General features: G+C 35.0%; 1 protein-coding gene across 5 annotated transcripts in view; it reads left to right on the top strand.

Moving 5' to 3' along the window:
• The window catches only part of AKT3 (AKT serine/threonine kinase 3), a 397,729-nt gene that overhangs the window by 269,642 nt on the left and 101,051 nt on the right, over positions 1-27,036 (top strand). For all 5 annotated transcript variants that reach the window (XM_067729502.1, XM_067729501.1, XM_067729504.1 and 2 more), the window contains one exon: positions 17,958-18,080. In XM_067729502.1, the coding sequence (XP_067585603.1) occupies positions 17,958-18,080 (123 nt within the window). The remainder of the gene's footprint in view (positions 1-17,957; positions 18,081-27,036) is intronic.

The following is a 27,036-nucleotide window of genomic DNA, read 5'->3' as shown; positions in this document are numbered from 1 at the left end:
CTTTGTGACATCCTTGTTTGGTTTTGGTATCAGGTTGATGGTGGCTTCGTAGAATGAGGTTGGGAGTGTTCCTCCCTCTGCTATATTTTGGAAGCATTTGAGAAGGATAGGTGTTAACTCTTCTCTAAATGTTAGATAGAATTCACCTGTGAAGCCATCTGGTCCTGGGCTTTTGTTTGTTGGAAGATTTTTAATCACAGTTTCAATTTCAGTGCTCGTGATTGGTCTGTTCATATTTTCTGTTTCTTCCTGATTCAGTCTTGGCAGGTTGTGCATTTCTAAGAATTTGTCCATTTCTTCCAGGTTGTCCATTTTATGGGCATAGAGTTGCTTGTAGTAATCTCCCATGATGTTTGGTATTTCTGCTGTGTCAGTTGTTACTTTTCCTTTTTCATTTCTAATTCTATTGATTTGAGTCTTCTCCCTTTTTTTCTTGATGAGTCTGGCTAATGGTTTATCAATTTTGTTTATCTTCTCAAAGAACGAGCTTTTAGTTTTATTGATCTTTGCTATTGTTTCCTTCATTTCTTTTTCATTTATTTCTGATCTGATCTTTATGATTTCTTTCCTTCTGCTGACTTTGGGGTTTTTTTGTTCTTCTTTCTCTAATTGCTTTAGGTGCAAGGTTAGGTTGTTTATTCGAGATGTTTCCTTTTTCTTAAGGTAGGATTGTATTGCTATAAGCTTCCCTCTTAGAACTGCTTTTGCTGTATCCCATAGTTTTTGGGTTGTTTGGTCCCCACTGTCATTTGTTTCTAGGTATTTTTTGATTTCCTCTTTGATTTCTTCAGTGATCTCTTGGATATTTAGTAGTGTATTGTTTAGCCTCCATGTGTTTGTATTTTTTACAGATCTTTTCCTGTAATTGATATCTAGTCTCATAGCATTGTGGTTGGAAAAGGTACTTGATACAATTTCAATTTTCTTAAATTTACCAAGGCTTGCTTTTGACCCAAAATATGATCTATACTGGAGAATGTTCCATGAGCATTTGAGAAAAATGTGTATTCTTTTGTTTTTGGACGGAATTTCCTATAAATATTAAGTCCATCTTGTTTAATGTATTATTTAAAGCTTGTGTTTCCTTATTTATTTTCATTTTGGATGATCTGTCCATTGGTGAAAGTGGGGTGTTAAAGTCCCCTACTATGAATTTGTTACTGTCGATTTCCCCTTTTATGGCTGTTAGTATTTGCCTTATGTATTGCGTTGCTCCTATGTTGGGTGCATAAATATTTACAATTGTTATATCTTCTTCTTGGATCGATCCCTTGATCATTATGTAGTGTTCTTCTTTGTTTCTTCTAATAGTCTTTATTTTAAAGTCTATTTTGTGTGATATGAGAATTGCTACTCCAGCTTTCTTTTGGTTTCCATTTGCATGTAATATCTTTTTCCATCCCCTTACTTTCAGTCTGTATGTGTCTCTAGGTCTGAAGTGGGTCTCTTGTAGACAGCATATATATGGGTCTTGTTTTTGTATGCATTCAGCCAATCTGTGTCTTTTGGTGGGAGCATTTAATCCATTTACATTTAAGGTAATTATCGATATGTATGTTCCTATTCCCATTTTCTTTGTTGTTTTGGGTTCATTATTGTAGGTCTTTTCCTTCTCTTGTGTTTCTTGGCTAGAGAATTTCCTTTAGCATTTGTTGTAAAGCTAGTTTGGTGGTGCTGAACTCTCTCAGCTTTTGCTTGTCTGTAAAGGTTTTAATTTCTCCATCAAATCTGAATTAGATCCTTGCTGGGTAGAGTAATCTTGGTTGCAGATTTTTCTCCTTCATCACTTTAAATATGTCGTGCCAGTCCCTTCTGGCTTGCAGAGTTTCTGCTGAAAGATCAGCTGTTAACCTTATGGGGATTCCCTTGTGTGTTATTTTTCCCTTGCTGCTTTTAATATGTTTTCTTTGTATTTAATTTTTGACAGTTTGATTAATATGTGTCTTGGAGTATTTCTCCTTGGATTTCTCGTGTATGGAACTCTCTGTGCTTCCTGGACTTGATTAACTATTTCTTTTCCCATATTAGGGAAGTTTTCAATTATAATCTCTTCAAATATTTTCTCAGTCCCTTTCTTTTTCTCTTCTTCTTCTGGAACTCCTATAATTCGGATGTTGGTGCATTTAATGTTGTCCCAGAGGTCTCTGAGACTGTCGTCAGTTCTTTTCATCCTTTTTTCTTTATTCTGCTCTGCAGTAGTTATTTCCACTATTTTATCTTCCAGGTCACTTATCCGTTCTTCTGCCTCAGTTATTCTGCTATTGATCCCTTCTAGAGTATTTTTAATTTCATTTATTGTGTTGTTCACCGTTGCTTGTTTCCTCTTTAGTTCTTCTAGGTCCTTGTTAAATGTTTCTTGAATTTTGTCTATTCTATTTCCAAGATTTTGGATCATGTTTACTATCATTATTCTGAATTCTTTTTCAGGTAGACTGCCTATTTCCTCTTCATTTGTTACGTCGGTGGGTTTTTACCTTGCTCTTTCATCTGCTGTGTGTTTTTCTGTCTTCTCATTTTGCTTATCTTACTGTGTTTGGGGTCTCCTTTTTGCAGGCTGCAGGATTGTAGTTCCTGTTGTTTTTGGTGTCTGTCCCCAGTGACTAAAGTTGGTTCAGTGGGTTGTGTAGGCTTCCTGGTGGAGGGGACTAGTGCCTGTGTTCTGATGGATGAGGCTTGATCTTGTCTTTCTGGTGGGCAGGTCTACGTTTGGTGGTGTGTTTTGTGGTATCTGTGGACCTATTATGATTTTAGGCAGCCTTTCTGCTAATGGGTGGGGTTGTGTTCCTGTCTTGCTAGTTGTTTGGCATAGGATGTCCAGCACTGTGGCTTGCTGGTCGTTGAGTGAAGCTGGGTGCTGGTGTTGAGATGGAGATCTCTGGGAGATTTTCGGCGTTTGATATTATATGGAGCTGGGGGGGGTCTCTTGTGGACCAGTGTCCTGCAGTTGTCTCTCCCACCTCAGAGGCACAGCACTGACTCCTGGCTGCATCACCAAGAGCCTTTCATCCACACTGCTCAGAATAAAAGGGAGAAAAAGTAGAAAGAAAGAAAGGAAGAAAGAAAAAAGAAAGAAACGAAGAAAGGAAGGAAGAAAGCAAGAAAGAAAAGAAAGAAGGAAAGAAAGAAAAAGAAAGAAAGAGAAAGAAACAAAGGAGGGAGGGAGGGAGAAAGGAAAGAAAGAACGAAAGAATAGAAAATAAAATAAGGATAAAATACAGTTATTAAAATAAAAAATGATTATTATGAAAAAAAAATTTTTTTAAAGAAAAAACAAAAAACGTGGACGGATACAACCCTCAGACAAATGGTGGAAGCAGCTATACAGACAAAATCTCCCACAGAAGCATACACATACACACTCACAATAAGAGGAAATGGGGAAAAAATAATAAATCTTGCTCTCAAAGTCCACCTCCTCAATTTGAGATGATTCGTTGTCTCTTCATGTATTCCACAGCTGCAGGGTACATCAAGTTGATTGTGGAGCTTTAATCCGCTGCTCCTGAGGCTGCTGGGAGAGATTTCCCTTTCTCTTTGTTCTCGCAGCTCCCGGGACTCTGCTTTGGATTTGGCCCCGCCTCTGCGTGTAGGTCGCTGGAGGGCGTCTGTTCTTTGCTCAGACAGGACGGGGTTAAAGGAGCCGCTGATGCGGGGGCTCTGGCTCACTCAGGCCGGGAGGAGGGAGGGGTACGGAGTGTAGGGCGAGCCGGCGGCGGCAGAGGCCAGCGGGACGTTGCACCAGCCTAAGGCGCGCTGTGCGTTCTCCCGGGGAAGTTGTCCCTGGATCCCGGGACCCTGGCAGTGGCGGGCTGCACAGGCTCCCCAGATGGGGGGTGTGGATAGTGACCTGTGCTCGCACACAGGCTTCTTGGTGGCAGAAGCAGCAGCCTTAGCGTCTCTTGCCCGTCTCTGGGGTCCGCGCTTTTAGCCGCGGCTGGCGCATGTCTCTGGAGCTCCTTTAAGCAGCGCTCTTAATCCCCACTCCTCACACACCAGGAAACAAAGAGGGAAGAAAAAGTCTCTTGCCTCTTCGGCAGGTCCAGTCTTTTCCCCAGACTCCCTCCTGGCTAGCCGTGGCGCCCTAACCCCCTGCAGGCTGTGTTCACACCGCCAACCCCAGGCTTCTCCCCGGGGAATGTTTTTAGTATATACTTTTGTAGTATTTCAAGGCTAGTTTCCCAAAATTCATTTAGCCAATATATCTCTGCATCTAAAGTAAGAATCCAAAGACTTGACTAGCCTCAACATCTAAGATGCTTACTTTTATATCTAGAATATCAGATGAAGTGACTGAAAGTACAGGAGCTGCCCAGGCATTTATCTGTTTTCACAATTTCTCTCCATGTGGTTATGGCACAGGATGGCAATTTCAGGGTAGTCAAACTTCTTGCATAAAGGTTGGATTACCCCAGAGTGCACATTTCAAGAGAGTGAAAACAGAAGGCACAATATATGTGTAATTTGAGACCATGAAGAAAAGAAACAAAAGAAACAGGAAATGTAATGAAATAATATTTAAATATTAAAAACTCTAATCTCAAAACACAGTATATAGTCATTTGTGTTCTGCATCTTAACACAATACTTTTAATATTCATCAATAGTGTTGCATATATCAGTAGCTTATTTCTTTTTATGGCTTTATTATATGGATGGATGTATTACAATGTGTTTATATAATCTCTAGTAGATAGACATTTGGTTTTCTTGCAGTTTGGGGCTATTATGAAAAAATTTCTTGTGAATAATCCAGTACAAATCTTTGTGTGGTTGTATAGTTTCAGTTACCTTAGGTAAATATCTAGGAATACAATTTCTGTGTTATTTGGTATGTTCAACTCATAAGAAACTTCCAAATTGTACCATTTTGCATTTCTAGGATGTTACTTATCATCATCACCACACTTGGCATGGTTAATCTTTCTTAATTTTACCCCTTCTAGTTGATGTGTATCTTATAGTTTTAGCTTGAATTTCCTGAATGATTAATGATATTGAACATGTTTTCCTGTGCTGATTTGCCATGTTATGTCTTCTTTACTGAAGTATCTGTTAAAATCTTTGGTCCGTGTTTTGATTGGGTTGTTTGTCTTCTTAATATTGAGTAATCAGACTTATTTATATATTCTAGATACAAGTAATTTATCATATATGTTTTGCAAATATTTTCTCCCAGTCTGTGTTCTGCCTTTTCATTTTTTAGTGGGGAATTTTTTTCCTGTGTATATTTTTGTTTAAGTCCGTTTTTTAAAAGTCATCTTGTTCATATGTAATTTGCATTTAGTAAACTTCACCACTTTTAAGTGTACAATTTAGTGAGTTTTGACAAATGAGTAGTTTACCATCACCACAGTCATGATATACAACAGTTCTATCACCCAAAGAAGTCTCTCATGCCCCTTTACAGTCAGTTCCTACCATCACCTCCTGTCGTCGCAACCACTGATGTGCTTTCTTACAAGTGTCTTTTTAAGGACAAAACTTTTAAATTAGATGAAATAAGTGTTTTTCTTTTGTGGTTTGTGCATTTTGGGTTTAATTTAAAACATCTTTTCCTAACCCAAGTTTGTTAAGATTTTCTCCTATGTTTTCTTCTAGAAGTGTTAATAGTTTTTTGGACTTATATTTAGGTCTGCAGACCATTTCAAGTTAATTTTTGTTTATGGTGCTTGAGTCAAGGTTCATTTTTTTTGCAACTGGATATTTAATTTTTCCAGCATATTTGTTGAAAAGACTATTTTTTTTTCACATTGAATTACCCTGACACCTTTGTCAAAAATCAATTGACCATATATATGTGTGAGATGTTTCTGGACTCGACTTTGTGTATTGATCTATATCCATCCATCCTTATACTTATACCTGACTGTCTTTAAGACTTTTGCTTTAGAGTAAGTATTGAAATGAGGCAGTTCAAGTCTTCTAATTTTGCTCTTCTTTTTAAAAAGTGTCTTGGCAACCCTAATATTTTCATGTAAATTATAGAATAAGCTTGTTGATTTCTACATGAAGGTCTACTGGACTTTAATTGATAGTGTAATCTGTTGATCAATTTGGGGAGAATTGACATGTTCACAGTATTGTCTTCTGATCCATGAACATGGTATATTTTTCCAATTATTTAGATCTTCTTTAATTCTTTCAACAATATCATGTAGTTTTTAGTGTACAGGTCTTGAACAATTTTTTGTTAAATTTATCCTTATTTATCTTATTTTTTAATATTATAAATGATTTGTTTAAAGTTTCAAATCTGAATTGCTTGCATATAGAAATGCAGTTGATGTTTACTCATTAGCCTTGAACCCTGCATCCTTGCTCAGTTTGTCTATTTGTTTGTTTTTTCTTAAGTATGTAGATGATCACATCATGTGGGAGCAAAGACAGTTTTCCTTCCTCTTTTTCAGTCTCAGTGGATTTTCTCTCTTCTTGCCTTATTGAGCTAAGACCTTCAGAGCAATGTTAAATAGCAATGTAAGAGCAGACATCCTTGCCTTATACCAGATCTTAGGGCAAAAGCATTTGTACTTTTCACCATTAAGAATGTTGTTAGCTGTAGTTTTTTCATATATACCCTTTAACAAATTGAAGAAGTTCCTTTCTGTTCCCATTTTGCTAAGCTTTTTTTTTTTATAAATCATGATAGGATGTAAAATTTTGTCAAATTATTTTTTTGTATCTGTTGGGATGATCACGTGTTTTTTCTTCTTTATTCTGTTGATATCTTGAATTTCATTGTTTGTTTTTTTTAATGTTAGACCAACATTGCATTTCTTAGATAAATCCCACTTAGTTATGATGTATTATCCTTTTGATATGTTGTTGAACCCAGTTTGCTAAAATTTTGTTAAGAGTTTTAAATCTTTGTTCACTAGGAATATCATTCTGTAGGGTCCCTTCTCTTCCCTACCCCGAGCAATGTCTCTGGGTTTGGATTCAGGGTAATGCTAACCTCTTAAAATGAGTCAGGCAGCATTGCTTCTTCTATTTTCTGGTAGAATTCACCAGTGAAATTTTGAGACCAAGAGTTTTCCTTGTAGGAAGGTTTTTAACAATGAAGTGAAATTTAAAAAATATATTTATGGAGGCATGCATTTTATCTATTTCTTCTTGAGTGAGCTTTGGTTGTGTGTTTCCAGGAATTTATTTCGTCTAATTTTTAAAATTTATTTGCCAAATATTGTTCAATTCCTATCTAGTTCTAGACCCTGAGAAGGCAACTGTACTCTATACAAGGTTCCTTCTCTCATGCAATTCATATTATGCAATTATAAAGACTTATGAATGAAATTTCTTAATTGAATAATTTATACAGTTATTGTCTCAAGTTAATAGAAACTGTACTTAGAATAATAAACAGATATGCTCTAGAGACCAGAGACCTAAGTTTGAATCTCAGCTCTACCGCTTAAGAGCTATGTGATGCTAGGCAAGCTTCATAACATGCCTAAATCTTAGTTTTCTCAGCTGTATGATAGAGATAATCATTGTACCTATTTTATAACATTGTTTTAGGATTAAATAATATAATGCATGTAACTTACTTAGTATAATGCCAAACAAGTAGCAGTACTCAAAAATAGTGCCTATTGTGATAGTAATAATAACTTATATTTATTTTATTTAATCATCTATAATATGGAAATAGCATTTTGTAGCTTTTGTGATTGTTGTTAGAATGTAATATCTTAATGCTCAAAAATTGTAGTGTTTATTATTTTTATTGTGTTGGTATTGGATATATTTCAGAAATAGCCCAAATATTTCACATTATATCCTAATAGATTTAGATATTTTAAAATAATTACCTTGAGAATTTTTACTCTTTTAAAAGTATATTTTATTCTCCAAATGAAAAATCTATTAATATTTAATGTGGTAGAACTGAGCAATTTCTTTTTTAATCTTGTTAGTAGAGTTGTAATAAAATACTTTAATGTAAATTATTTTAATTATGGAAATAGAATTTAAAAAAATTTTAAAGGAACTAGTTTTGTACTTACCATATTATAAAGTATTTTCATTAGGTGACTTTTGATCCCAGAAAATTTCCTTAACTTTTCATGCCTTGCATTAATTGTTTAAAAATTAGATAGCTAGTGGGAAGCAGCTACATAGCACAGGGAGATCAGCTTGGTGCTTTGTGACCACCTAGAGGGGTGGGATAGGGAGGGAGGGAGGGAGACGCAAGAGGGAGGAGATATGGGGATATATGTATATGTATAACTGATTCACTTTGTTATAAAGCAGAAACTAACACACCAATGTAAAGCAATTATACTCCAATAAAGATGTTAAAAAAAAAATTCCCAGCCTACAGGCTACTTTTTCCGGTATCAGGCACCTAGTTAGATTGAGAATTCTTTTTACATTTTCAGACTTGTAAGAAGAGGGCAAGAAATAGAGAAATAGGGCTTGAGGTATTTAGCTGGACATTTATAACCAAACAACTGTTTCAGAGTCCAGCCATCTGACCTTAGATCCCTTTCAATTCTCCTGAAACATCCTAAAGGTTTAATTTGTATTTTAAGAAATGTAATTTTGAACTATTTATTAAAATATGGCATTTTATCAGTATCCTTTCTGGAAGAAACTTTCTTCAAAAACTAAATGTAAATTTATACTACTTTACATTAATTTTTCTGTGTGAAATGCATAGAAACTGAGTTCAGCTTGAGAAGAGGATAGACATGATCTAGAAAACAATATGAATTACCTATTAAATGTAAGTGTACGTTTATTTGATCCTATAAAAGTACATGTTTAAATGTTTGTTTTATTGTATAACTGATACCATTCCAATTGTGTAGTATAGTATTTGCTACAGACTGAATCTTTATGTCCACCCTAAACTCATATGTGGAAACCTAATCCCTAGTGTGATGGCATTTGGAGGGTGGGGACTTTCTAGTGATTAGGTCATGAAGGTGGAGCCCTCCTGAATGGGATTAGTGCCCTTATAAGGGACACCTCAGAGAGCTCAGTTGCTCCTTCCCCATTGTGAGGACACTGTGAAAAGACAGCTGTCTGTGAGCCAGGAAGCAGGTACCCGATCTGCAAGTGCATTGATCTTGGACTTCCCAGCCTCCAGAATTGTGGGAAATAAATTTCTGTGGTTTATAATTCACCCAGTCTGTGGTAATGTGTTATAACATCCCAAATGGACTAAGGCAGTATTGTTGACTAGTTTTCTTGTATGTGAACTAGAGACATTCTTTTCATCTTAGGTGTTTTTGTAAACGTAAGGGATGTGTTAATCAGCATTATTGCACAGACTCCCATGTCTCATTGCTTAATTAATTAGTTGTCTTTAGGGTACTCAGGTTCCAAGCTCAATCAATATTATGATAATGAATGTAATCATTGTAATTATTGACCCATATTGAGCATATTTTGTTATTCTCTGTTAACTGATATTTTGCTATTACAAAGGAGTGACTAAAGTTTGTATAGACAGTATTTGCAAGAAAAAAATGTAATTGAATTTAAAGTCTTAGATTGCAGTGATAGTTCTCAGGATGTTGTTTAAGTCTAGATCTTTATTTTTTTTTAAAGTTTGTTGCATATTTTTCAAAATATAACAATTTATTTTAAAGATAAACATTCCGGGTTTGTAATGAAATATAAACTTGTATATTTAGATCATTAAGGCAATCTATTAATATTTACATTACTATATTCCCACAGCATTGCTAAGCACAACACACACACACACACACACACACACAAGCATGTAGTCATTGCTAAAGGGACTTAAATTTCTAAAGGTATGTTCCTTGCTTGAGGAGCAAAAAATTCATTTTTTTAACAAAAACAAGATTATTTAGTTATTGTATGTGATTTTTAAATGTTTCTAATAAAAATACTTTACCTTCAAAACTTTAAGCCTTATTTTCCTTATAAATAATTCTTTGGAAAGTATTTTTTAATTTAACTTTATTCTTTGCAGTACATATTTATTATGTACCTAATATGTGCTACATGCTAGGCTTGGGGCTGAGGATGCAAAGCTATAGAGCACTTGTGCAGTCTTCCTCTTTCTCCTGTGCCTCTGCCAAGAAAAAAAAAAATTGTCAGAAGCCTGAATCAGGAAAAGCATCAACAGTATGTTTACTTAAAACCTTTATAAAATTTCTCCCATTATGAAAGTAACAACAGTACATGTACATTGCTGAAAACATCAAAAAGTTATTTCAGTTCAATTGATAAAATACTTATTTATTGACTGCGTGCTACAAGCTAGTCACTGTGCTATGTACTTAGTACGTGGCGTGAGGAAGACAGATGGTCTCACATTTAGGAAAGTATAATGCTCTGGGAAATGGATATTAAATTATTACAGGTAATTTTCAAGGTATAAAACAGAAAAAAAATACTCTAAATTTTACCATCTAGCAATGATCACTATTACCATATTAGTGTATTTTCCTGTTTTTATACTGTACCCATAATTTCCATTTTATTTAATATTGTAAAATACATACTAGTTGCCTAGTAATTAATTATGCAGATGTAATTTATTAAATCCTTACTATATTTTTGAACGTTTAGATTGTTTCCATTACTTAACCAACTTTACTTAAGTATAAGCTACATACAGTAAAATGTACTCACTTTAAGTATACATAACTTATATGACTTTTGACAAACATCTATGCATGTAGTCCCCATTACAGAAAGATGCAGAACATTTCCACTGCCACAGAAAGTTCTGCTATTCCTCTTTGCAGTCAGTCTTCCCTGTCTCATTCTGTCATCTCCTGCTCCTATACCTGGCCCTAGGCAACTACTGATCTGCTTTCTGACACTAAAGATTTGATTTACCTTTTCTAAAATTTCACAGAAATGGAATCATACAATATGTACTCTTTTATGTCTGTTTCTGTTTATTTTGCTAAGCCTAACGTTTTTGAGATTATCCATGTCTCAGTAGTTTGTTCCTTCATTGCTGAGTCATGAGCATGCTATATCAATGTTTTTTAATCTGTCCTGCTTTTGGTGTACATTTGGATTGTTTCTAGTCATCGCCTACTATGAATAAAGCTGATATGCACATACATGTACAAGTTTTCTTTTTTCTTGGCTAAATACTGGGGAGTATAATTGTTGAGTTTATAATAAGCATATGTTTACATTTTGAAAAATTCCAAAACTGTTTTCCAAAGTAGTTGTGTCATTTTGCATTCCTAGTATCAATGCCGCAAGAATTCTAGTTGTTTCATATCCATACCAACTCTTGGTGTGGTCAGTCTTTTTAATTTTAGTCATTCTAATGTGTATATAGAAGTATATTATTGCAGTTGGTTTTGAGTTGCATTTTTCTGATGACTAATGATATTAAATATATTTTCACATATTGGCCATTTGCATACATTTTTTTACCTGTATGTTCGAATATTTTGTCTATTTATTAATTGGGTTATCTTATTGTTAAATTATAATAGATCTTTATATATTCTGGTTACAAATACTTTGCCAAATGAGTGTATTATAAATAGTTCCTCTCAGACTGTACCTTGCCTTTTCATTGTCTCAGTGATGTTTTCTGAGCAACAGAAGTTTTAAATTTTGAAATCCAATTTATCAGTTTGTCTTCTTTGTTTTTTTTAAATACTATCTAAGAAATCTTTGTCTATCATGGATGACAAATATTTTCTCCTATATTTCCTTTTATAACTTTTATAATTGTGCTATTACATTTAGGTTTATGATATTTTTTATTTTTATGTATGCTGTAAACTAAGGATTGAAGTTCATTTTTTACCCCATGTGGATATTTGGTTATTCCAGAATCTATTGTTGAAAAGTCTATCCTTTGCCCCATTGAATGACCTTGACACCTTTGGCATATGTGTGTGTCCTTTGCTCTAACACTTTTGACATATGTGTGTGTCCTTTGCTCTAACACTAATACTGCTGAACTATAGAGGCAGTATCCTCAAGGACTCTAGTGGGTGCCACATTTCTTAAGAAGTTTTTCCATTTTGCCTGGTGAGAACAAAAAGTATTTTTAGCTCTATGAGCCTGTGATTTTTTTCACCTGATTCTTTCCAATGGCTCTTTTCCCTGGCCTCAGAATTTTCCTCATATACATGTGCTGATTAGTAAGACTCAGAGGCAGTTCATTGCAGGTCCCTGGAGTTCTCCTCTTTGTGGTTCTCTGCCTCATGAATTACAGCTACTTTGGTCTCCCCAGTCTCTGAACTCTCTATTCTTACTTCAAGAATTCCACAGGTTCTGTTTTGGTTTTCTTTCCCTGTGTTACATTCTGGATGGTCTCTCTAGGCAGCAAGCTGGAACAACCATAATTACCACCTTGTTTCCCTTTTCTTTGGAGTCACTGTACCTTGAAGCCTAATGCTTAATGTATGAAAATCCTTGTTTTATTTATTTTATATCATGGTCAAAACAGAAGTCTCTAACCTTTATATTTTATGGATATTTCCACTGGGTGCAAAATTTTAGGATGTGTTTTTTTTCTTTCAGCAATTTGGACATATTGTTCCATTGTCCTTTCACTTATATAGTTTCTGAGAAGAAGTCTGGGGAAATTCTCCTATTTGTTCTTCTGTATGTATTGTGTTTTTTTCCCTTCAGAATTTTTAAAAGATTTTCTGTCACTGGTTTTTCAGCAATTTTAGTGTGATCTGACTGTTATGTTCTGAGTATTCATGCCTGTTTGTTAGTTTTTATCTCACTGAGTTTCGTTGAAATACCTAGTCTGTGCATTTATCTTTTTTATCCTAGTTTGGAAAAATTCAGTCATTATTTTGCAGATGTCTCCCTCTCTCTTTCAGGATCTGCTGTTATCCATATGTTAGACTCCTTGACACTGTTCAAGAGGTTGCTGAGATTTTTTTTTTTCAGGTGCAATTTATATAGTTTTCTTCTGCTATGATTTCTTGTTCATTTGTCTTTTCTCTTGCAGTGTCTAATCTGTTGTTAATCCCATCTAGTGAAATTTTTATTCAGATATTATATGTTTCATCTTTAAACATCCTATTTATTTCTATTTCCCATTATCTCTTCTTTATGTTCCTGTACTGCTTTAAAGTTACTGTCTATTAATACCATCATCTCTGTTATTTTTGAGGTCTGTGTCTAATGACTGACTTTTTTGTTGGTGATGGGTCATATTTTCCTGCATCTTCTCATGTCTAGTAATTGTTGATTGTATACTAGATACTTTGATTTTACTTGAGTGTTTAGATTTTGTTATCTTCCTTCAAAGAGTGTTACATCTTGTTCTGGAGAGCAGTTATTTGCAAATATGATATTTTACACTCTTGTTTGTTAGCTTTGTTAATGTATGGTTTAGCTTTTACTCCGACTTCTTTGAAATATCTACTGAATGCCTGCATGTTCAATAATGACACTCTTCTGACTTTTCTCCAAAGTTAAGCAAATATTGTGGCACCATTTATTAAATGGTCATTTTTTCCCCATATACTTCATATCCTTATGTGTAATCATCAGCTTTACCATATTCTAAATTTTTATAAAGTAACCTGTTTCTGGCCACCTGATTTCATTGATATTTCTTTTAATTTGTATGCCTATTCCATATGAATTGTAGCTCTATAGTATCTCTCAATTTCTTCAGACAGAAGTTTTCTTGAGAGCATTAATATATTGAGCAAAAATCTTCTATTTCAATAATATCTTGGCTCATTTCATTCATTTTTTCTAAAAGAGTCACATACCATTTCTACCTTTATATTCTCTTCTTAGCCCACCTAAGTATGACATCTTCCCCGAAAGGTAACATATGACCTAATTCCTATGCCTGGTAAATGTTAATTTCCTTCCTGAAACTTTCTTTTCCTTTATTCTTCAGGTATTCATTCTGTTTGTATTTCTTTTAGGACTCTATCTTAATATCCTGTTCTGCTTCTTTTTCCTGTCCTTTTGTGCAGTCATACCCTAAAATTCTGACCTTAACTCTGTTTGCAGTTTCTACTAAATTTCTGGGCTATACCTTGCTTCCTTGGTGTCAACAGTATCCTTTATATAAATGACTCACACATTTACCTTTATACCCTTTGGTCCCATAGTTCTGAAGCTGTGCTATCAAGTTCTTATTTAAATGTCAACAGGTCAAAATAAAATCCATTGCTCGTCTGTCTCCATCCCCATTCTTTTCCTTTACACTGCTGGCAGCAACACCTACTCAGCCATCCTTAGGGAAACTTCAACACTGTTGCTCTCTGCCTTTGCCCAAATGGTGAAAGCTAGTTCCCTCTGGAATATTGACTCTTGAAAGGTCTGTTACTAGCACTAATGTTCCTCAGAAGCTCTTATCCAGCTCAAAGGTTACTTCTTATATTACCAAACATACTTATTCACTTCTTTAAGTGTGCTTTCTATTTTATAACTACATATTTTAGTGGAATTATTTATATATCTGGTTGTTCTAACCAAATAGTGATATTCTTTCAGATTGGTACCATTTCCTCTCATTGTGTCTGCAGCTTTTTCACAGTGGTTGTACTGAATTGGTGTTCAGTAAGTTTTGTTGCACTTTATGAATTGTTTATCTGACTACTGTAGTCTCAGATTTTTTTAATTGATTCTCTAGTTGCTGCCAGAGTTGTGTACTTAAAATTATGCTAATTTTTTTCGGACTTTCCTGGTGGCACAGTGGTTAAGAATCCTCCTGCCAATGCAGGGGACATGTGTTTAAGCCCTGGTCCAGGAAGATCCCACATGCTGCGGAGCAGCTAAGCCCATGTGCAACAATTACTAAGCCTGCACTCTAGAGCCTGCGAGCCACAACTACTGAGCCCACGTGCCACAACTACTGAAGCCTGTGCTCCTAGAGCCCATGCTCCGCAACAAGAGAAGCCTGCACACCACAACAAAGAGTATCCCCCACTCGCCACAACTAGAGAAAGTCAATGCGCAGCAACAAAGACCCAACACAGCCAAGAATAAATAAATAAAATTATGCTAAAATTTTTAACCCAAATGTCTTTGACACTTCTTATCTACAAAATTAATCTCTAAACCATATCATGGCAGTCAAGGTCCTAAACAATCTGGCCTCATCTTTGTGGGGTTTTTTTTGTTTTTTTCTTTTTTTTGCTTAAGTTCTGTCATTATCATGAATGTGTATTATTGTTCTTCAGCTACATGCCCTCCCTATGTGTTGTTTCCTTGCCATTACTATTCTTTTTCTTTAGAATTAATTTCTTCTACATGCATCTATTAATTACCTCCTATGTTGATGGACTATACTAGGCTGTGGTCAAAATATTAAGAAGGATAGAACTTGTGGTCAAATATTAAGGTGGATATTAAGAGGGATTAATTTGTTCCACATACATTTATTAATTACCTACTATGTTGATGTACTATTACTAGGCTGTGGTCAAAATATTAAGATGGATAAAACTTGCACTGTTTTGTATGCTTCCCGTATATTCTCCATTTGTGAAAAATCCATCCTTCAAAACGTGAGATGCTACCTTATCTGTGAAGTCTCCTCAGATCATTCCAATAAAGATTAATCATCCTTTGCCTCCAAAGCATTTTTAATATTGCTTTGTTACAGAATTTCTCATAGCTCTCTTGTTTTTTATCTGTGCATATATCTCCTTCATCGTGTTGAATTTCTTAAGGTCAGGGATTATGTCTTAATCACCATTATATGCCCTCTTTTTCTCTTCCCAGTGTCCAATAACAGTGACTTTAACATAATTGATGCTCACTAAATGGAAAGTTGGTTCAAAGCCAAGGTAGAAACTTAGAAGGAATATTCAGAGAAAATCAGGAGAGTTGTAGTACCAAAGCCAAGGAATGTTTATAAGAAGGAGAGGGTAATAAGTGATGTTCTAAGCTCCAGAACGAGAGGTTCTTGATTATGTTAACAGGAATAAGTTCCATAAAGTAGCAAGGGTAGACATCAGAGGAGAGCAGATTGAGAAATAAATAGAGTTCTTCTCCTTAAGTAGCTTTTTTTTTTTTTAGCTGATATTTTTACAGAAATTGGCTGGAAGACAAATTGAAGATTTATGGTCTAAATAAAGATCTAGAAGCCTGCATGTATTATGTTGATTTAGGGAAGATCTATATCTTTTGTATTGTAGATGAGTGGGTACTAGGCTTGACATTTGAAGAAAATTTAGAAATCTAACTACTACTTTCATTTCGTTAGAAGACTACCATAAATCTGGGTCACAGGGGTTCCTTTGTCAAAATTAGTTATATTTTGTATTAAAGGATGACAGAAATTACTTTGACCTAGAAATATTTCAGAATGGTTTTACTGATGATCCATGCTTCTTTCTACTTCCTGTCTTTGTTTGAATGGTAGAGCATTAATAACATGTATGTGCCTGTATAAAATGAATGAATTTTGAAGCATATCCCTGAGTAATTTTATACATTGGTTTGATTTTTGGCATAGTATATTTGGTCATTTATAAGACACATTGAACATTTCTTCAGTTAGAGTGCCTTTTATATTTGATGGTGTGTCATAGTTTTAGTTGACCTCATTATTTTTCTTGGTATTAACATAGAAAGTTGGTGGAGTTGCAATCAACAGCATCTTAGATTTGATAAAATATGACAATATAGTAGAGAGCATTAAAGTTTAGAGACTATCTGCCAAACATTTTAGTTTTACTATAAGTAATGTTGAACCAGTCTTTTTTGGCAATAGTTACATGATATTACCTCTTCTCTCTTTACTGTGACAATGGGTTAGGCATAAATTTTATCTTAAAATAATGATAAACTCTTAAGTGGAGTTGGAGGTGGGAAAAGGAAAGATGGAATCTATAGAGAACCTCTTTTATGTTACCTAAATTATGATTTGGTGTGTGAGAAACAAATCTCAGTTAACCATAATTCTTATAAATTTGTAGAAGCAGTTTGTAGAAGTAATCTATGTGAAAATATAGTTAATTTCTGATCTTGCAGTCAAGAATACATTGACTGATTGGTTCATTTCTTTAATCAAAGACATGTATTGAGTACCTACTGTGATACTCGGCAGTGTACTCAGCACTGCGAACCATCTTTTGTTGTTCTTGGTGGATTTCTTAATACAGTGAAACAGTACACAAAAAGGTCAGTAGTCAATTCATAATGCCTGAAACCGGCTCCTTCCTCATATACATTATTGAACTGAGAGCTGAGACGGGCAGTTTCTTAAATAAAGAGGCTGTCTAAATGGAGAGCTGGATGCTTGACCACAGTGAGAACCCAATAAATATTAGTTGACTGTTGTTAACAGGAAATGGATGGGCTTATAGTTTTAAGTGATTACATGAGAAAAGATTGGTGTCATAGTTAATTATTATTGAAATAGGAAGAGTATGCATTGAGAACTATTAGGGGAATAATGGGAGCTTCTCAGTCCATTTTGGGCATTACTAACATAAATTGAAAATGTAAAGCCTCACAGTTTCTCATTGCAGAAAACATGGATTTAAACATTGAAAGCATTTCTAGAGGTATCATGATGAATCAAGAGTTGTAGAATTTAACAAGTTCACATAAATAAGGTTCCACAAATCAGCAGTCCTTTCTTTGAAATCAAGTGTAACTGAGATAATTAAGTCGAAATATTCCATCTATGCTTATGTGCATTTATTTTAATAAAGTCTCAATACCTAATCCTTGAAAGAGTGAAGCAACAGTATACTGAGGGGGAGATGTAATCTGATGATGCATACTTTTTCCTCTGGTAACTGAAGGTTAAATGGGTAGCAAGCAGAATGCCTTAAACAAGATTGGTATATTGATTAAAGTGCTGATTTAACAGCTCGCAGTCTCCCCTTGGAAACCTGGAAAAGATAAGCCAGCTGCTGTCTAAGACTGCTCAGTGTCCGCTGAGAGTACACTATCTATCATCACAATATGGTGATGAGAGGTGTTTTATGTTTGTGTTAATTTCCCCCACTAAATCAGTAATTATTACAATCCTGTCCCTGCTGTTTACCCTGCAGCTGTTTTTCCATTTGTCGAGAGAGAGGGTGTTCTCTGAGGACCGCACACGTTTCTATGGTGCAGAAATTGTCTCTGCCTTGGACTATCTACATTCCGGAAAGATTGTGTACCGTGATCTCAAGGTAAAAAAGAAAAGTAATCAGAATTTGTTTTTGCAGAGGCTGTAGGGACAAACACAAAGTAATTACAAAGTTACACAGTTTGGAGAAAAGCAGATTTAGTTGGGAAATAAAACCACTCTGTTTAAGAATTTGCTTCACTGTATTTGACAGGAAATTTCATTCACTGATAAATGTGTAGTAGTTTTATGTCCGAGTTTTTGACATGCTAAATAAGTTCTTCTTGACTGCTCTGATCAAATATGATCTATCAATAATAGTTTCATTTTTCTGAAAGTGTAATGAGTAATGTTAAACATCTGATTATTAGTCAAGTAACTTTGCAAGTGACATTTTAAAATAAATTTCATTATTATATTCTAACATCCTGTGATGTATTATGAAGAAATTTTTATAATAAATAAGATTACTTAGGAAAATATTTGATTTGGTATTAAATTTTTAGTGGGTTTATATACCTGAAGCATTTTAATATAGCCTTTTATCAATTTGTTTAATTTCCATTTTGAAAAGCACTGTATTTGTTTTATCAGTAATAGTGACTTTATTTCTCTAAGTTTCTTTCTGTTAAGACCCTCAGAATAGCTCAGGGATTGGCAAACTTTCTGTGAAGGCCAGATAGTAAATATTTTAGGCTTTGCTGCTCTTACAGTGTCTTTTACAACTCCTCAGTGCTGCTGTTGTAGGGTGAAAGCAGCCACAGACAATATGTAAATGAGCGTGTCTGGCTGTGTTCCAGTAAAACTTTAATTACAAAAACAGGCAGTAGGCAAGATTTCACCTACAAGCCATATTTTGCTGACCCCCGGAGTAACTCATAAAAGATAGCAGTAATTCTCGTGACACTGTTTTGAATTAGATTGGTCATATTAAGGAAATTTGTACCATGACACACTCTGAACAAGTTCTAAATGTGACAATCTTACTTTCTTAAAAAGTAAATCATATGATAATCTTGACCTATTAAAATCTGACACAGAATTGCTTTATTTATCAAGTACTAGTTCATTTAAAATATGATTTGTAGAGATAGAAGTTATACTAGTCTTTTATGAAATTCTGTTTCTATGAAATAAGGTATATATTTACATATTATAGCACATAAGAGAAATCACAATTATCCCCTCACTCCCATTCACTCCTTTTTAAACACCTGTGATTCTTAAGTTATCTAATTATTTAAGCAGTTGTCTAAGTTATTTTAAGATGTTGCTATCATATACATTTGTATTATGAATGCTCCCTAAGAAGTAACTATCTCAAAAAATATTATTTTACATGATGACAGTGAAATATAGTATGTATTTTTTTAACATCTTTATTGGAGTATAATTGCTCTACAATGGTGTGTTAGTTTCTGCTTTATAACAAAGTGAATCAGCCATACGTATACATATATCCCCATATCTCCTCCCTCTTGCGTCTCCCTCCCACCCTCCCTATCCTATCCCTCTAGGTGGTCACAAAGCACCGAGCTGATCTCCCTGTGCTATGTGACTGCTTCCCACTAGCTATCGTTTTACATTTGGTCGTGTATATATGTCCATGCCACTCTCTCATTTCATCCCAGCTTACCCTTCCCCCTCCCTATGTCCTCAATTCCAAGTCCATTCTCTATGTCTGCATCTTTATTCCTATCCTGCCCCTAGGTTCTTCAGCACCTTTTTTTTTTTTTTAGATTCCATATATAGGTGTTAGCGTATGGTATTTTTTCTCTTTCTGACTTACTTCACTCTGTATGACAGACTCTAGGTCCATCCACCTCACTACAAATAACTCAGTTTCGCTTCTTTTTATGGCTGAGTAATATTCCATTGTATATATGTGCCACATCTTCTTTATTGTTTTATTTCTTAACATATTATTGATTAAAGAAGCTATAAAATTCTGTTTTTAGGAAAAATGAACTATGCAACTATATCTATATCAGGGATGATCAACTAAGTGCCCAAATAGACCAGAGGTGGATATGAATCAACAATATGATTATATTTAGCCTGCAGCTTTTTATAGCCAGGAGTGGCAGAATTCAGCATCCCTATATCTGATGTCTGAATGGCCAAATAATCCTATAATGTTTAAATGTCTTGAATCCAGAGTTTTAAAAAAGAATTTAGTTATACGGTATGATAAAACATAATTTATATAGCATTTCCAAATTTACTTAGAAGTAGTTAGCTCTTCTCTGCCTGATCTACTCCCCCCCACCATTCCCACTTTATATTTTATGAATTCTGTTTGTAGGGAGAAGGAGGAGGATTTCGTGGATTTAAGAAAATGAGAATAATTTTGAAGTACTTAGTAATGTATCCAAAATGCTTAAAGCTGGAAGATGGAATTATTAGTCTAAAGAAACAGAAGAGTACTCACTTGATTGCTAGCATTGATTAAGGAATGATATAATTGGGATGGTTTTGGTCAGTATCTCCATTGATCATTTCTCATTAATGAATCAACATATTGGTACATTGAAGTTCATTTAATGAGTTTTGTTGCTCCATCCTTTCTGATGATGAAATTAGACTAAATTTATTAAGCCACAGTGCTAATACTTGGTATGTGAATACCAGCCATGTAGTTACCATATAAACAGACCACTAACTTTATTAGACAATTAAGTGGCCTCTGCTCTCTAAATTTATTTACTTTTTAATATAACCTTAAGTTAAAGGTCTAAGTAAATGTATAGCATTGGACAGAATCCATGGAACATACACCGAGAAGAATGGATAATGTAAAAAGTCAGACATTCAAAATTTATACGTGTTGTTTGTATCCATATTGCACATGAATGAGATGTGCAATATGGATACAAATGAGATCTTTAGGTAGAGTCGTAGAAATTTAGAGCTGACCCATAGTTTACAGCTGAGCTTATTGAAGACTAGAAGCCTAGTAAGGGATTTACTCAAAGTAATGGACTAAGTTGCTGACATAGTCAAGATTATTGGATTCCATGAATCCTAGCTCCAGGTATAATGTTCTTTTTATTACACCATTCTGCCTTTCTAGAGATGAAATGAACTTTAGGTGGGGGAATTCATTGGATTAATTCTAGGAGATCTTTGTAAATCTAAAATTTGAATAAAGCTGCCAAAGATAAGAGAAGGAATGTTTTAAATATATTTATACAAAATATATTCAAAATAGCATTATCAAAAACTGATTTAGGTACCCACTTTGATTTGTCTCAGATTGGTCTCTGTCTTCTCCTTACTAATAACCTTGTATTTATTCAAATACAAATCCATTTGAGTTACTTATGGTAGCTGCACCTCTCAAGTAAATCAGTACCTGTTTGCCACTGACCCATTCATCATTAGAGGCAAAGCCTAATTTCATGTGCAAGTTAATTTAAGACATTTTATCAGTTCATAGTTCCTAATAAATTGGTGTTCACAGCAACAGATAAATTATTGCAACTTTTGTTGTAGTTTAAAAAGTTAGTTTGCATAATTTATCAATACATGTCATGATATTAAATTTTGCTTCAGTAAGGACCCAAATTCTTTGTGATTACTTAGGAAAAACTGATATTGCTTTATGATAGCATAAAAATTTGAAGAAATCTCTCCTAAGACTGTGTCAGTAGTACAAGTTTTTTTGAAAACTTCTTTTCTGCTTAGCTCTTGTTTTTGTAAGTATTCAATATAACCTTTCTTTTCAACGACCATGGCCATCCAAGGATAGAATAGGCTGAACTAGGGACATTTGCAAAGGTACTGATACTGGAATTTCATTAAGAATTAATTTCTGGGACTTCCCTGGTGGCGTAGTGGTTAAGAATCCGCCTGCCAATGTAGGGAACACTGATTCTATCCCTGGTCTGGGAGGATCCCGCATGCTGCGGAGCAACTAAGCGCATGTGCCACAACTACTGAGCCCATGTGCCACAACTACTGAAGCCCACGCACCTGGAGCCCGTGCTCCACAACAAGAGAAGCCACTGCAATGAGAAGCCTGTGCACCGCAACGAAGAGTAGCCCCCGCTCGCCGCAACTAGAGAAATCCTGTGCACAGCAGCAAAGACCCAACACAGCCAAAAATAAATAAATATTTCTAAAAATGAATTCATTTCTCCCAAGAGTTTATGACAGGGGGAGGGGCAAGAAAAATGCGTAAATTGCTACTGTATTCTACTTGTGGAAAATCTAATCTTGTTTTCTACCTAATCAGAGAATTTAATGGTTAATTTTACCACTTACACTGTTAACGTGAGAAACTGCCAGATAGATTTAGATAATTTCTAAGACTCAGTGATGGCACAAAGGGATGGTTTCAGAGAGCCTTATATCACAGCCCTCCCAATCTTCCTCAGCTCCTAAATAAACCAGCGGTCTGAATGAAACAGTGTGCTTACTTTACATACAGGGTCTCAAGACACATCCTCTAACTCCCACTTCTAACCAGTCACTCTGGATTCCCTCTTTTATAATTTAAGCCACTGCTACTAAGAACCCCTTCCACCTCTAACATTAACTTATACTATTGGGCTATGTTACTCAAGTGTAGTAAATTCTTAAATGTAGTATTTCTTAAACCCCAACCTAGATGGGATCTCTGCTGTTGTATATTGTGAATTCTTTTCCATCTTAGGAAGGTTCAAAGTTTTCCTTTCAGCATTTCAACACACTGTCTTAATTCCGTGGTCATTAAGTTCCTGCAGGTCAGCCATGTGACATTTGCAACTTGGATACCCATAAACCTAAATATGCAGTGTGCAGGGGAGGAATTTCTTATTACATTCTTGAGCCTGAGGCAGTCTTGGTACTGATGTAACTGTGCTAAAAAGGGTTTGTAAAAGTGAGTGAAGGGTCTTGTTTTTGGTATTGCTACAGTAGTTGTCAGAGCGCTTAGGAACTGCTATTATCATTCCTTTGTTCAATCACAAAGTGTCAGCCATTTAATTAAAATGATACCTAAAAGATATATATATATATGTGTGTGTGTATATTTATCATAGATAGATATTAGAATATATATGAATTGTATATTAGAAAGCTTTTAAAAGCTTAAAAGTTAAAAACTCTTAAACTTTCTAATAGGAAGAATTTAATTTTATTCTAGGCACCAGCAAGCGCAGAAAAAGGAGTATAGTGTTTTCTTGCTATAGTTTCTTGTTCACAAAGCACAGAGGAAAAAAGATTTCAAAATCTACCAAATCAAGATCCTCTGTCAAATAATGCCTGTCCGATTCAACTGGGTAAAAAATGTTGCCGTTTTTAAATGGAAACTCTAGGATGTCTAATATTTTTGTCTCCTCAAAATATGAACTATTAGATAACAAGCAACCCTCTGATACAAATTGTCAGCATTACCCAGATTTGAATATATAATCTTTTCTTTCAGACTTCCTATTTAACTTCATACATTGCTTTTGCTGGTAGATGCATCCATTAAGCATAAACATAATGCCCTGCTCTCAATCCCAGATGCTAAGACTGACAGTGGAAATAAAACAGATGCATATAAAGTTTTATAATAGAGAGTACCTGAACAGTCAGTTACAGTGTATGCATTTTTCCTTTTATGGTTAAGAAAAGGAAGAAGGAAAGCATTAGATTTAGGAGAGAGAACCAAAGAAAGGTGATTTGTAAATATTTTTATTCCTCCTTTACACAGTGGAAGGGTCCCTAAAAATGTTTGATGAAATCTTCTTTCTGTTAGTGTCAAATGCACTAAGGAAGTGATTTCCAGGTGTTTTTGATATATCTAAGCCTTTGATCTGCTTTGGAAAGATTACCAGGTGATTCTGTGCATCCTTCACGTTTGTGAATCATAACACTGATCGTTCTTATATTTTATGAAAACTTTGTTATGCATTTGCATAAAATTATTATTTATTTTTTAAACCAGACTGGATATTTAATTAGCCCCAATTTATCTTTATACAAGATTAGATTTGGGGATATCATTTTTTTAAGGTGATGTATCTCTGGCTGTTGTTCATACTGATGGACAAGTTGTTTTTGTCATTCATGCTCAGCAAAATGACATTTCAGGATGGTGAGAGAAGAAAAATAATTGATGGAAGAAGGTGAACACTATTATAAAATAACTGGCTCAAAAATTGTAAAATATTTGTTTTGTTGTTTATTCAAAAGAAATTGTTGCATATTAAAAAGTGTTTTTTTGGGCTTCCCTGGTGGCGCAGTGGTTGAGAGTCCGCCTGCCGATGCAGGGGACACGGGTTCGTGCCCCGGTGCGGGAAGATCCCACATGCCGCGGAGCGGCTGGGCCCGTGAGCCATGGTCGCTGAGCCTGCGCGTCCCGAGCCTGTGCTCCGCAATGGGAGAGGCCACAACAGTGAGAGGCCCACGTACCGCAAAAAAAGAAAAAAAAAAAAGTGTTTTTATTGAAGTCACCGAGCTGACAAAAGTGTTTTATAGGGTTCCATTTCTGAACTTTGCTCTTGTATAGAAGAGCACACACCATTTTGATAAATTATGAATCAGCCATTAAACTCTCCATGTTTAATAAATGATCAATACATTTATTGATTAAGTTCTACATTCAGTATCTCATTTAATTCTCAAAACAATCACATTGGATCGTTACTGTTATTTACTCTGTGTTATAGATGAAGTTGAGGCACATAGATGTCAATAGGTTACACAGTAAGAGATAAAACTTGAATTTACGTTTAAGTTCTCTGACTTGACTCCATAATCTTATGCACATTGCTCTCTACTGCCTCCTATGCAATATGCTACCTTATCCCCATTATGGTGACCTTTACCCCATCTCTCACAGTCATCCCGTAGGCTGACCTTATTTCTGACTATATCATTGTAATTAAGCTGATTTATAAAACAAGTAGAATGATCAACTGTCCTGTTTTGCCTAGAACTTCCCCAGTTGTAGAACTTTAAAGTCCTGAATCCTGGGAGCCCCCCTCAGTTCTAGGTAAACTGGGGCTCTCGGTCACTTTCATCCTGTTCCTATTCTTCATTCAAACCCTGTCCTTGCATCTCATTTCATTCCTCATCCCTCAACCCTTGGTATCTTGGAAATGAGATATGAGATTAGAGAATTAGGTATGAATCGGGATTTTAAAAAATGTATGTACTTATTGGTATTAAAAACAGTATTTATATGTTTTGATACTTCTGTATCTATCCACTTCAAAATAGTCTCGTCAAAATGTGGAGAATTAGCACATTAGCGCATACTATCATGTTTCACTTTGCATGCAAAGCATATAAAGCGAATTGACATAATATACACCAAACACATTTTATTCAATATTATTATGTATTATTTGACATTTTTGTAAGAATTTTTGTGTATTATAAAAGATATAGTATTTTAAGAACTTAATTTGGTTTGCTTTTATATGTTATGATGTATTCATATGTTAGAACAATAAGGATATTTTTAAAAGTTAAGGAAAGAGCATATATATTTTCATTCAACAAAACAACAGACACTCCAGTGTATACTTCTCTTTCTTGTTATGGCAAGGTAGGAGCAGGAGGAAGAAGAGAGTGTTGTTTGAAAGAGAAGGAAAAAGGGGAGAAAATCAGAAGCAGAAAGAAGAGAAGGGTTTTCAAGGCAGAAAGAGAAGTAGACAGATTCTTGATGTTCCTGATTGTTTTCCCTATTTAGGACTTACTGCCATTTGTGCAAATTGGGTTTGATTTGGGGGTCCAGTTAGTAGAGAATCATGAGGAAGATGCAATCTCTCTGAATTTAGATAAAATAAGAGAACTTTCATTTTTGAAAGGTTTAGCAATATATTTAGGGTTCATTCATCTCTCTGTAGACAAGTCAAAAACAGACTCACTTCTCTGAAGTTTATGCAGTGCACGAAACATATTGAGCGTTGAGTTCAGTTGGGTAGCACATTTAAGTTCTAAACTTAAGGACTTACGTGTACTCTGAGCTTGCTTAACTGTATTTAGTCTGTGGTTTATAAGACATTGGATAATATGACAGAGTATACCACCATCACATTTTATATGATTGTTGTCTGTTTATGTTCTTATATGGAATTCTATTTTGAATTTGATACTGACTTCAGAGTTTGGGTAGGCATTTTCATACATCATCATGTTAAGGAGTAGAATAATGATCTACTCCTTAAGTAAGTTAATTATCATTCATCCTGCTACTATTTTTTTTTTTTTTTTTTTTACGGTACGTGGGCCTCTCACTGTTGTGGCCTCTCCCGTTGCGGAGCACAGGCTCCGGATGCACAGGCTCAGCGGCCATGGCTCACGGGCCCAGCCGCTCCGCGGCATGTGGGATCTTCCCGGATCGGGGCACGAACCCGTGTCCCCTGCATTGGCAGGCGGACTCTCAACAACTGCGCCACCAGGGAAGCCCATGGTACTATTTTTTTTCATGTGTTTTTTGTGAATGCATTTCTGCGTTACGTCTTCTGCATTATGTCTTCAAGATTGTTCTTTTTGTATTAATGGAGTCAAAGAGATTCCAACTTCATAATACCTGTGCTATATGTTTTCATTAACTGTTGAATGTTTGACTTTCATATTCTTTTTATGTGTAAAAGGGTTGGTAGTTCTTTATTACAAAGAACTGTAAAAGAGGATATTGCCTTACCTTACAAAACAAGATTTAGGTTTGATTTATAACCACCACCAAAGTAACATTTCTGTAAGTGAATATTTTATCGTAGCACTAGACTCCCAAATGAAATGGTTGAAAACCATCTGCATATATCCAGAAGATGCTTGTCTCTTTGGGATTGTTTTGATCACAATTTATTTTAAACAGGAAAAAAGAGGATTGATGTTTGCTTTGGGAAGTTAATTAGACTTTACTTCTCAGAACTTATGCAATAACAGCTCTCACTCCTATGGGTTTAAAAATCAATTTATTATTGTGAAGTATTTGATAAAATGTTTCTTTTTACACATGAGTTAGGAAGCTACAGGGTTTGTCTTTGAAAAGTTCTATTAACTCTGTGTCCTCTTTCCAAAATATCTTACTCAAC

This window comes from Pseudorca crassidens, chromosome 2, assembly GCF_039906515.1.
Source record: "Pseudorca crassidens isolate mPseCra1 chromosome 2, mPseCra1.hap1, whole genome shotgun sequence".
Classification (NCBI taxonomy): Eukaryota; Metazoa; Chordata; class Mammalia; order Artiodactyla; family Delphinidae; genus Pseudorca; species Pseudorca crassidens.
The sequence above is the reverse complement of the archived record's forward strand: the minus strand, read 5'-3'. Positions and strand labels throughout refer to the sequence as shown.